Here is a 13247-nt window from a genome sequence, read left to right as displayed (position 1 = left end):
CTCCCTCTCCATGCCCCTCCCCTGCTTACTCTCTCTCTCTCTCTATCTCTTAAAATAAATAAAAATAAACTTTAAAAAAAAGCACATGATTTTCCAGTTCTGTTTCTTCTGTAGGACTATTTCTTATGGCAGTCAAAATCTGAGTGCTGGAAATCAGATAGTTTAAGTATATAGCCACAGTTTAGAATGGCATATTTTATGTTTCATAAATCTTTATAGGCAATCATCCTATATGATATATTTCCTAGGGTATTCTTGTTTCTAAGGAGACTCTCATCATAAAAGAAGTTAAATATGGTTGTGTGTCCTACCTATTGAGTGACTTTTAGAGTGAGCATTCTAAATGCCAGCAACTATGGGAGAAGAAAGGTAACAGTCAACAGAATTAGAAACTTTAGCTTTGATTTTTCTGAGTTTTTTTCCAGGGTCAAGACTTAACAGAAATATTATGAATTTCTCAGTGAGGCCCTTCTGGCGCTTTGTAAGAAACGGCCCGCTCCCCAGACACTTGGAGTTAAGGATCTGCAAGAAAATCAAAGATGGAATGGAGGTGGCTACCCTGTCCCCAGGCCTTTTCCCTGTGTTGAATCTCAGCTGTGAGAATCTGGCTGTGTTGAATCTCAGCAGTTCCTTAGCTCAGCTTGCTCTCGCAGTGGACTAGGGAGTTACAGGTATAAGCTATGCCAGCTTGCCAGTAACAGAGAGGGTGATGTTACTGTGGAGAGTTACATCCCTCCATCTCAGACCTCTATGGGTCAGGTGAGCCTTTCCAGGAGAGGCCAGAAGTTAAAAGTTTTCAAAAATATTCCCAAAGATGTGCCATTTCCTCTTCTTTCCCAGAGTACCTAAGGAGGAAGGTATTTTAGAAAGATATCACAGCCCTCTTTCCCAGTCAAGAATTAAATATCAGCCAACCAGCTTTCGTATTAAGTACAGGAAAATGAGAGTGTGTGACAGTTTGAAAAGCAATAAAAGAAAAGTCCCTTTATTGTCAGAGTAGAAAGAAAGAGGTAACATATTTGCATTGTTGTGGCCAATTATTATTAGAATCTCCAACGAGTGCATTTTGGGGAGAAAAATGTGTAACAGGAAGAACAATACAGTGCACATAATACTGCAAGAACTCTTAAGTGAATATCAGATATGTGGGTTAGTAAAGATTTCTTGAGATATAATCAGAGATTTATATATACTAGGAACATGAAGCAAAGCCAGATCAGTTCAGTGAAATGCAGTATTTCCTGAAGCCAAAGACCTCCTTTTTTACATAATTACAAAAGAGAGCAAACTTAAGAGCCACAAGAAATCTCCTGAGGGCAGCAATGGCAGTGGAATGCATTTTCTCAGAGAATCCGTATATTCATTTTAATGGTTTAAAATGATCCATGCACTAGTGTAAGAAAGACATGGAACTTGTCCCCATGTTTTTCTTTTTACTTCCCCCATCAAACAAAAATGTCCTATAATTGGACCTTTGAAGTTAAGTCTTTGGGTAGGCAGTTTGAAAGCCTCATCTAATTTCACTGAGGGAGCTTGGGAAGGAAAGAAATCTCTGAAGGAACCAGGGTCCAGGTTTTTTAAAGGGCTTGTGGAACAAAATACCATTCTGAAAGGAACACAGATAAAAATTGGTAGCCAATATGAAATACAGTGCAGAATGATTTATATATGTCACTATGTTCTACAGCTTTCAGAAAACCTGGCAGTTTCCCAGGGATTTCAAATTAATCCCTAGTAGATGGCCAAAGTAATATTCCCCGTGGAATGTGTAAGCTTTTGCAGAAATGATTTTAAAGAAATACAAAAGAATAAAGATGGTGAGCTGTTTTGTTACTGAAATATGAAACAGAACAAGCAAGCCACACTAGCTGTTTGATGTATTTGCTAGGGTTATGTTCATGAAAATAAATATCATCCAGAAAATAAAAATAAAAGGAGCAAGTAAAATAGAGCGAGTAGAACCTAAGAATAAAAGATTTAGAAAGTGTTCTCAAGGGCCACGATAAATAAATTTCAGTAGGAAATTTAGGATTTATTCAAAGAATCGTAAAAGAATATGTTCACAATTAATTTGGAGCCTGAGGCCTGGCACATAAGGTTGAGGAAGTTTGGGGCACAATTCTTTGAGATATTTGGGGTCCCTTTTCAGACTAATCGTTACAAGTATCAAAAAGTCCTCCACGAAACCTATAACCTTACAACATCAATTACTCATTGCCAAGTTTGGGAGTTCCTAAATCCACATTCATTTCTCACATCAACAGTGTTCAAAGGTCACCAAGACCACCTTAGGTATGACAATTCACGACTCACAGAACTCATTTAAAATTATTATACCTACAGTTACAGTTTATAACAGTGAAAAGATTCAGATAAAAATCAGCCAAGAGAGGGGCTGCTGGGTGGCTCCGTTGGTTAAGTGTCTGATTCTTGGTTTTCACTCAAGTCATGATCTCATGGTTTCATGAGTTCGAGCCCCGCATAGGACTCTGTGCTCTCAGTGCAGAAGCCTGCTTGGGATTCTCTCTCTTCTCTCTCTCTCTGCCCTTCCCTTGCTCATGCTGTCTCAGTCTCTCTCTCAGAATAAATATATAAACTTTAAAAAAAATCAGCCAAGAGAACAGGCATATGGGGCAGAATCCAGAAGAGTTCTAGGCATTAGCTTTCCATTGTTTTCTCTCAGAGTCTTGAACAGTGCTAAACCTCTCTCAGCAATGATATGTGACATACAATATACACTAGGTATTACCAACCAGGAAAGCTTACTTCAGCCTTGATGTTCAGAGTTTTTATTGAAGCTCAGTTATGTAAACATGGTTTACTGCCCGCAAGGCTGACTTTAGTTTCCAGCCCCTTAGGTGGTCAAGCTAGTCCAAAGCCCCCACCATAAATCACTTTGTTAGCATACATTATCTGGCCCAGCCCATGTAAACAAAGACAGTCTTCTCCTGCAGGATGTTCCAAGGCTTTCAGCTCACAGGAGCTGAAAGCAAAGGTCAGACCTCTTTTTGGGGTAAGGTTAATATTTTACTGCACACTCATATTACACAAAGTTGTATGTTTTGTATTCTCTTCACTGGAATGACCTACGTCTGCAAACATTGTGACTATACTAGATTGGACACACCCTGAATTGTACAGATATGTTCTCCTGCTGATAAATTGTTTTGGATGGTTATGGCCTTACTTCATCTGCACTTTTGAAGGGCAGGATGCTTAGGGTTGGAAGACACTGAGGCAGCTCTCTGTTCCTCTCTACCAGTGAGGATTTTTGCTGCAGCATTGTTGTGAAGTCTTATAGTGAGGGCTCATCCCCCAACTCATTCTTTTCCAGACTCATGATCAATGTAGATGGTTATTAACACAATCTACTCTCTCTGACAAAACCTTTTCTTTATGTGTGTGTGCACCTCTTAGAATGTGATTCTCAGTGTGCACTGTTTTTCAAGGAACATTTCCTAGAATGTTGGAATTTACCTGGAAACTGATTTCTTGTTCCCGTTTTACATATGAAAGAATGTACTTATATTTAGACTAATTTTGTTACAGAGTTTCATTGGTTTAGTGGAATTGATTGGAGAGAAACCATCAAGAATGATATACCAGCCATTCAATCATGAAATGGTTTCAGGATGCTGATAAATTTTCCTAGAAAATTGAATTCACTGAATAATAGCTAGAGTCTATGTAGGCTAAAATAATCAAACTTTGGTTTCAGACTTTTTATATCCAATCACTAACAGAAGTTTCATACATGTAAAACTTCCAATAAGATTTTTTTAATGTGATGTACGTTCATACCACTAAGTGAAACTTTTTAAGACATAGTTTTCTATACATTTTAACACAAGCCTCACATTTTATTTTATTTTTTAATGAAAAGTTTTGGTTTTTAGAATGCTTTAATATAGGGCAAAGTAGAACAAAAATTGCAAATTTTACTAAGACTTATTAATAATATAGTTATAGAATGAGAAGCAACTGGTCTTTCTTATAAACACTATCTGAATAAATAAATATGTTTACTTTCATTTATGCATACTAATTCTGTGAAAATCTTCATTAGACTTTAAACCATTAAAGCATTCATTCAAGTTATACCTGAAATTTTTGACAGTCCAAAGAAATTCAAGTAATGTTCTTTTTATTCAATTTTTTTAATATTTTATTTACTTTTGAGGAAAAGAGAGACAGAGTATGAGTGGGGGAGGGAGAGAGAGGGAGACACAGAATCCGAAGCAGGCTTCAGGCTCTGAGCTGTCAGCACAGAACCCGATGCAGGGTGCAAACTCACAAACCGCGAGATCTTGACCTGAGCTGAAGATGGACAGTTAACTGACTGAGCCATGCAGGTGCCCCTCAGTAATTTTATAGAATAATATAATATTATATAATAATAATTATATAAAAACAATTTTTATGATGCTGAACCATAAACTAATAAGTGTAAGTCCTTTATGTCACTCAAAATGCCAGATTTTATACTCACATTACACATAAATGGTTACTTTATGAAATAGATACTTAACTCCAATGTCTATTAAATTTCTACTATTTTTATATAGATCATAATTCTAACTAAGGAATTGCTATTTTTAAAATGTCATGATTCAATAAAATGAAATGAAATTGGAATAAATATAAATTTCTATATCCACTATAAATCTATTTTACAAGTAAAACAATGGGAAAATCCTGGCTTAAGAGAAATTCTATGACAAAGTTCATAGTTTATTTGACCATCAGTCATCAATCATGACCGAAGTGAATCTAATAGTTTTAAATAATTTTATTGCATTGATAGAAGCATTGTATCTGTAACAAAGGTAAGTATCCTCTATATTTTGAGCCATTCAAGTCATAACTACATACTATGTCTGGATAAATCCACACTTTAATTGAGTCATAGTTAAACCAGAGGGTATCCAATGGAATGCAGTCAAGATGATAAGTTTGAAGATCAACTTAAATGAGAATTTTTTAAGCAACCATGACTGTTTAGCCTCAAGCACTATTTTTGAGTTTTTGATAGGTTTATATTAGTTATTATTAGTGTTTTTCTTTTGGTAATTAGATATCTTCTATGCTTTTTGGGCATAAAGCACTAGGATCATAGATCAAAGTTTGAAGGAGGCATATGTCAACCCATAAAAAGACAGACTTCCAAAGTGTCTAAAAGCATACCTACCCTATTATATTGATGAATAGGTTGCCATGGCTGAAAGTTCCATGTCAGAAATGTTAGAAAAAAATTGGTGCTGGCAGATCTATACCTTCTTTTCCAAGTCTTGGGTTCTTCCATTGTATGGGTAGAGTTAAATAAAAACAGGGTTTCTCAGGGATCAGAGCTTGAAAAGACTGTTCTTTTCTAACTTTGTTATAAGTACTCTAGATAAAAGAATAAATAATTGAAATTATATATGCCAAATAAGATTTTTTTTCACTTTCCATTCCTTTCCCTGCCCTGAACACACACACACACACACACACACACACACACACACACACACACAAATGCTGCTTTAGGGTAATGCATTTTTATCTTGATCTTTTATCCTTTAAGGATATCAGATTGGTGTATAGACATAGCCAATGAAGCCAATGGTATGTCTGACACCATTACCAAAGCAAATACAAACAGTAGAGAAAACTCGAGAAAGCTTATTCAACCCTTATATTTCCACAATATTTGGAATTCCAGATATCGTTCTAGTCTCCACATATCAAAAGAGAGATAATGCAATCTAGAAAGGGGTGACCAAAACGCCATGGGGATGAACTGATGGTTACCCAAGACCTTGCTAAAATACAGACTCTTTAGCCCTGAAGAGCTCAGGGAGGCTACCTAAAACTGCTTAAAACTGCTGGTTAGATCCCAAAAGGTTAGACCAGTGAGAGTCTCTTTAAAACTTTTAATGCATTTGTTTACAACAAATAACAAGAAGTATATCTTCACAGACCAGATGGCTTTCTAAGTAAGTAGTATGTGCAAGAAATCCCCAAAGAATTCCTCAACATTTGTGAAAGGCAGGTATATAGTACATGGCTGCTAAGAAAAGCTGAGATATGACCCAGCTCTCTGACTGTGTCATGAAGGATAATCCTGCCTTCTTGGCAGTCTCCACTGATGACGTCTACTCATCATCATCTGAATAGACCATTGTCCCTAATGAAGAATGACAAGTCTCATCTGAGAAAAAAATTATTAAAACGTTGCTAGAAGCAACATTTAATTGTTTTATCTGACAGTCTCTCTGTGTTGAGATTTGAATTTTCATTAGAATCTGATTTGAATTTTAACTAGTATCACAGGAGAGTTGACATTGGAAAACAGAATCCAACATCTCCGCCACATGGAGGCAGTTGTAGTTTTCTCCCTTATCCTCTAGGTTGTAACTGTGGAAGCCTCTCCAAAGTACTTTCAGTACCTTTTCCTTGAGGCCCCGTGTGTTGGGAAAATCCTGAGATCCCTAAGCATTATAATGTCTTAGTGCATCGACAAACTTGTCATCAGCTAATTATTAGCTGAGCCTCCTCCTGCAACCGAAGCATGTGCAGACTCTTTCCTAAAAACTTCTCAAACTATCTTTCTTGTGTACAATATTCCCCTTCTCAGTGGAGATTCATTCAATGTTTTCCATCAGTCTTTTCAGACTTTGATTTCAATCGAGGTGCTTATATGTCTAAAGTGTGTATATGAAAGTGCATTGCTAGAATTTTTACACATTTTTAAAAGTTAACTAAAAATACTGAGTTTGCATTCCTTTGCTGGGTAAAACTTTGAAACTGCAATTCTTAAGCAAGATCTTCCTAGTGCTGGAGACAAGGAAACAGTACATGAGCCACATGTTTGCACAGCAAGTACAAGATGTCATGTTAGAAATCGCAAGTATGTGCTTAGTGTTCGTTACTATATCATTACTGACAGACCTCCAATATTAAAAGTATATTTTCACTACCTTTAGCTCATAGTTTGGGTGATTCCAATGTCGACTGTGGCTGTTTTTCTGTGAAAATTTTTGTTTTTTAATGATACTATTTTATGAAACTTCATTTAATCTTTTTAATGAGCATTCAAATATTTATGACTTTCACACATTGAATCAGAAATGTCACAGTTGTATGCAGTTTCAGAGCTGATGTAGTTTCTTTAAATATATTTTCCATTATAAAAAGATAAGTCTAACTAATATGTCAACTATTCCTTTCTGGATTGATAGTTTCTTATTGAAACTTGTGCTGAGGACCAGTGACTTAAAAGCAAATTGTTTCTTACTGTATATCTTTCTTAAGAAGTGGTATGACACTATGTTTTGGACGGTTATAGATCTTGTGATGAAAGTTAATGAATTTAAGTTCTATTATTCTGAAGATATACATTAAGTTCTCCAGCAGGGCTATGAAATTGGATTTGAGATTCTGTATTAAATTGTAACACGACAATCTCAGTGAAGCATTTGAATCCAACATTATATGTCAGAGAGAATGTCAGGGATCCGTACAATATACTCTCTTATTTTCTGCTTTTGCAATGACAACCTCTCTATGGATTTCTGGTGAGTGTTTGTGTGGTATGCCCTATCCATGTGAGCTTCTGCTAACAGAGACACTGTTACTTAGTAACACATTTAAATCCAGAATTAGTTCCTGCTTGGTCAATTCAAAGCCAGAGCATTGCTGAGGATAAAATGCCTATTAAATGAAAATGGATTCAGATATGCCAGGATGATGAATTCTAGATTTGGCACAGTTCGGTATTCTCTTCTTCAGCAAGTATTTATTCAAAAATAGCCTTTGAGATATATTTTGTGTCATGTTGAAAGATTATTCCCCACCAGATGGGGATCGCACTTTGCATTTGCCCTCAACGACACGTAATCTTTCCATGGGACCAACAGAAAGATTACCCCATCTTGTCTCTTGCTTCTATTAATCAGTACCATGCTGTATAATGCCTTAAAGAGCATATCTTTATTTTTCTATTTCCAGGGGACCTTTTATGATCATGTGAGACTGAACCAACTTATTCTAGAAGACGGTTTTTAAAACATTCCCTTTAATTTTTGAATGTTCAAAGATACAGATTAAATATTCTGTCATGTAGTGATGACGTTTCTTTTTTTTTCTTTTCTTTTTTTTTTTTCCTTTGGGGAATTTTCTTTTCAGGTCTCCCTTTACCCATATAGTCATGTTTTGATCTCAAGCAAGAAAGAAAATTATCTTCCAATTATAAGATGCCTCATAAAGTTAAAAGGGGAAACTCTGAAGGGACATTCACTATCCTAGTTGAGCTGAAATAAAAATGTGAATATAAAATCATTAGAAATTCCTTCAATAATAAGTGTTCAGAATCTCTAGGTCAAAAAATGATGAAATCTTCAAGTAAGACTAAATATTATGAATGCATGAATTTCTCCCAAAGTCATGTGTAATTTAATACCATTTCTATCAGGATCCCAGTAGTTTGATTTTGTTTTTTCTGAAACAAGCACTTTTAAAAGTTATTATAAAGGTCTCTTGGGAGAAAAATGGACATAAAATGCATTAAGAAAATAAAAAAGCTTTGCAACAAAAGAAGGAAGATAGAGAATAATGCAGTGCCAACGTGTCAGGACATTATAAGTCACAATGATCACAACAGTATTGTATGGATCCAGAAATTAATAGAGAAGCCAAAAAAAGAAAGGGGGGGAGTACAAAACAGCATTGATTGTGTTATCTCTTGGGGAATTTGTTGTCTATGTGAAAAGTGAGTAAAAGACATTTTGATGGTACTGTGCTCACCAAATATCCATGCTCTCCTCTCCATTTTCCAGCCTCCTTTACGACTGGGCTGGGGTCATATAATTAGTTAAGGTCAATGATATGTATCCAAAAATGATGTAAGCTGCTTCCTTACTGTGTTCTTTAAAACATCCTGCACAGGCTAACAACTCTCTCTCACCATATCATTTGTCACTGTGGAGACCCCATGTTTCAGATGATGGCTAGCCTAGATCAGAGCAGCCTAGATCTCTGAGTCACTCCTTGGAAGAGAGCACCCTCAGCAAGCTGCCTAATCAACATCAGCCTGTGACATAAGCAAAAAATAAATATCTGTTGCATTTTTAAAAACCTGGTAGGCAAAGGAAAATGGTAGATATACATATTCCTGCCTTAGACACCCAGTTTTGTTTTATTTATTTATTTTTATTTGATTGTTTTTAAGTAGGCTTCACACCCAGCGTGGAGCCCGACATGGGACTTGAACTCATGACGCTGAGATCAAGACCTGAGCTGAGATCAAGAGTCAGATGCCTAACCAACTGAGCCACCCAGGCACCCCTTATTTAAGTCTTTACATTAAACATTACTTGACAGTTTGGTTTAAAAATTATCATAAGAAAGAAGCTGCAACAATTTATTTTGAAAAACATGATTACTTCTCAAATCTCACTTTTGGGAAAAAAGCTTGAAACAAGAAAATAATAAAAATAATTCCCAAGGAAAAGAAGGCTACATGATTGATATTCTTTCCTCTTCTTTACTAGGTTTTCCAGGGCAATTTTGACAATGATACGCACAGGAAAAATGTCATCGACCCTCCCATCTATGCACGGCACATAAGAATCCTTCCTTGGTCCTGGTATGGAAGGATCACGCTGCGGTCGGAGCTGCTGGGCTGCACAGAGGAGGAGTGAGGAGACTCCATACCCCACAACTCTCCTCTCTATCTCCCTAAAAGTATCTCCACGGAATGAACTGTGCAAAATCTGTAGGAAACTGAATGGTATTTTTCATGAAAAAGTGCTTAAATTATGGTAGGCCACTGTCTTTAAGGAGGTCTAAGCTTACCTTTTCACTGGTTTAATTTGATTTTTATTGTTTAAATTTCTTAAGCAACATCACATTAACTTGTGAATTACTTTTGTCATTGTCTTTTGAATTATTCACAATGGTTGAAATATATTAAGAAAAGAAAGTAGCACTCTTTTGATAGCAAGGGTAAAAAAAATCTCACAGTTATCAAGTAGAAGCAAGAGTTGATAGAACTTTTATAATCAATACTCAACTAATTCTTATAAAAGGGATACCGCAATGTTAGCAATAAGTTTTTTTTCTTCTGTAATGACTCTTCATTATCATAATTGTTTCCCTGTGCCTACCAAACACTGTCAGTGCTTAGAACAGAATTTTAAAGAATCTGTAACAGGCAGTACTAATTGACATTATATTTCTCATTTTGCTTCCAGTATTTCTAATCAAATATTATGTGATCTTTTTTCCTTTTTGTTCTATTCATATATATCTTTATATTATATAATGACTGAATAAGTCCATATTTTTTTTTGCTAATTGAGTTTACTCCTAGTATTTGCCTAAAAGGAGGATCATGTTTGTGTGTGTATACATATATATGGAACATGATTGTGTATTAGTAGATTGATCATATTTAATATCAGTATATTGAATCTGCAATTCTATTTTTGAAGGAAGCTATAACTATGTATTTCCAAATGCCTTCCTTTACAAAAAGCCGAATACCACCATTTTGCAGAATAAACAAAAACAGAATTATATGATGTCCCTTTAAACTGGAATTTTAAACTTTTCATCTTATTCACATACCCTTATCTCCACTTTAGGATAATGAATTTTTTTTCTCTGTTTAAGAAATTTTTTAGCAAACAAATGTTAGCATCGTGCTGCATAGCTTGGCCATGCATACTCCTCATTTGTTTGTTCACCTCTGCATTTCCTGTGAAACTACCATTTTATTGAGACTTGAATGAAACTGGTAGTGGTTTCCCAGGAAAGCACATTGTGTAGTTATTTGTGAAAAGAAAAGTATTTACTAATGACCAAGTAGTCCATCATTTTAAGATGAAAATTGATTTCTATTTATTTTGCTTCGGAGGTCCTGAAATAATAAGCAATTATCATAACAATTTGTTATTGATAATGGAGGTTTCATTGACATGTCTCTCAAACTAAAGCTCACACTGCCTCCATAAAAGTCCTCAACATCTAATTTATAACCTTTACAAGTATTTATTTTATAAGGCTTAGACACGGAATTATTGGAGTTTTAAATTAAGTGTCCTGGAAAAGAAAGTATGGTATGTGTACGAAATGTTAAGGTCCTGTGCAACACTGAGAAGTTTTTTTTTCTCCCCTCTATTATTTGTGCTGCATAACAAAAGCCACTAGACTGTTACTGTATTGTCTGTCCATGTGTTAAAAGCATTTCTTAATGATGTATATATGGAGTGGTCTTCAATCATAGTGAAGAATTTAAAGGGAAAGTCAATCATAATGGCATTTTTAATAAGAGCAAAATTCGGACTGGCTGGTCACATACTTATCCTATGCCCACGGGCTTTCTATTTCAGGTTCTTAAGAAATTGTTGATTTGAAGCTTATTAAATGGCAATCATTTTTCAGTATCTTTCACAAACAAAATCGTTAGGTCCTCAATATTACCTTTTTCGGGCAATTTTAAAATTAGGAATTTAAATCTTTTCTATTCCCTATATTTCACCATCATATTACAAATCATTACATAGGCCCAACAATATACACATACTTACTGTCTAGCCAATGCCTTTTGTTTCTTTAAGCCTTTACTGTCCCACCAAATTTCTAACCGTTTTCCTTTGCAGACTATGCATAATCGATTCTCCATTCTCAGCAGAGTATATTATGGAAATTCTGAGTAATGCTTTGTAACAATTACTTTCTCAAAATTATTCATTGCCTCTCGTGATGTTTTGAATTTTATTTTATTGATAGTTTTTTAAACAAATATTTTCAAAGAGAGTGTGTTAAAATTATACTTGTTACCTTTTAGAAACACATTGAAATGGCTTTCCCTTGCTTGTGCATTTTCTCCATGCTCTCTGGTATCTTCAGCAACATGGCATGGCCAACTGGATACCTATTGGTCCCGTGATGTCCAAATTTATGATCACAAAGGGGTTCCCAGGTGTAGTCATGTTAACAAGTACTATAAAGTAGCATGTAGCTGTTGTGTCATTTGTATCAATGGCATCAGTGGGAAACAAATTCATTCTATTTAAATTCACACTAAAGAAAATCTTGTAAGCAGAACGCCCAGAAGAATCACCTTGTCTTCACTATACGGAGTAACTATAATATGCTAATTTTATAATCTCTGGAAATAACATTTTAAACATCTCCATTTTATCTATGTCCTGTCAAAAGCACTTATCATAGGCACTAATTCTAATTTCAGGGTTGACTTTCTCTTTCTGAATGGCTTCATAAGGATTGGTGTGAACTTTGAAGACTTAGGGTACTAATGATTGTATCTTTGCTAGTCAACAAATTATGAAATATAATACTCACTGCTGGCGTCTCATGTGTCAGTAAGTACAGAAGTAACTAAGACACAGATAATCTTTGCAAACCTTAAAGCTGTGTAATATTCCAACGTTGTTTTTTTTTCTTTGTATATATACTTAAATCATGTAGGATGTTGTAAAATTAGTATGACCTTGTCTAGTCTTCAAACTTAAAATAAAACTTTTGAAACTCTGGGGTACTTTTGAAGCAGTTGTAATTAAACACATTTGTAAGAATACACAAATTGTCTGAATGTGATGCCCACCAGTCTTAACTACATGCTTGGCTTACTTTTTCTTTGTACAGGACAATTAAGCAAATGCATTAAAAGAAAAAAAAGATTACAATAGCCTCCAAATATCATTGATATCAGCTAACTTGGCTTTTCCCAAATTATTAAAATGTGTGCATTTCTCGTGCCCCTTTCAGCTGTGGAAAATTTATTGGAATACTAATAACCCAAAGTCATTTTTTTGCCTCATACATATTTAAAGTCTTGTGTTCCAGGATTGATCTGCCGAGTGTTAATCAGATGCCATTGCTATCATTTCTATTGTCTTTTATGTACATGATTCTCAGGAGTATAATGAAGACATCCAGTCAATAGTAAGCAATAACACAAACATTAATAATATATTTACCCATGTTACCTCAGCTATCCCTTAAAGACCTTCAGAACATTTGGCTTCTTTTAAACCCTGTTTCTGCTCCTCTGCAAGTCATAGGTAAAATATGAAGTCTGTGTTCCTGCCACTTTTTAAATATATATATTTTTAAGATTCAGAAGTTTTGGAGGAAAGTGGAAGCTATTAAATGTTGATTCCTTAGTTAAGCTTCAACGAATCTCTGGTAGTTCTCAGTATCAACTTGTAATGTGTGCTTATGTAGTCGTGCATATTCCT

General features: G+C 35.2%; 1 protein-coding gene across 1 annotated transcript in view; it reads left to right on the top strand.

Annotated features, from left to right (window-relative positions):
* The window catches only part of EDIL3 (EGF like repeats and discoidin domains 3), a 319001-nt gene extending 309179 nt beyond the window's left edge, over positions 1–9822 (top strand). The window contains exon 12 of the mRNA XM_042956589.1: positions 9531–9822. Coding sequence (XP_042812523.1) covers positions 9531–9680 — 150 coding nt within the window. The 3' untranslated portion in view covers positions 9681–9822. The remainder of the gene's footprint in view (positions 1–9530) is intronic.
* The last annotated feature ends 3425 nt before the right edge of the window (positions 9823–13247 follow it).

The sequence above is a fragment of the Panthera tigris genome, chromosome A1, assembly GCF_018350195.1.
Source record: "Panthera tigris isolate Pti1 chromosome A1, P.tigris_Pti1_mat1.1, whole genome shotgun sequence".
NCBI classification, from domain to species: domain Eukaryota; kingdom Metazoa; phylum Chordata; class Mammalia; order Carnivora; family Felidae; genus Panthera; species Panthera tigris.
Note: the sequence above shows the minus strand (reverse complement) of the source record. Positions and strands in the feature narration are given on the sequence as shown.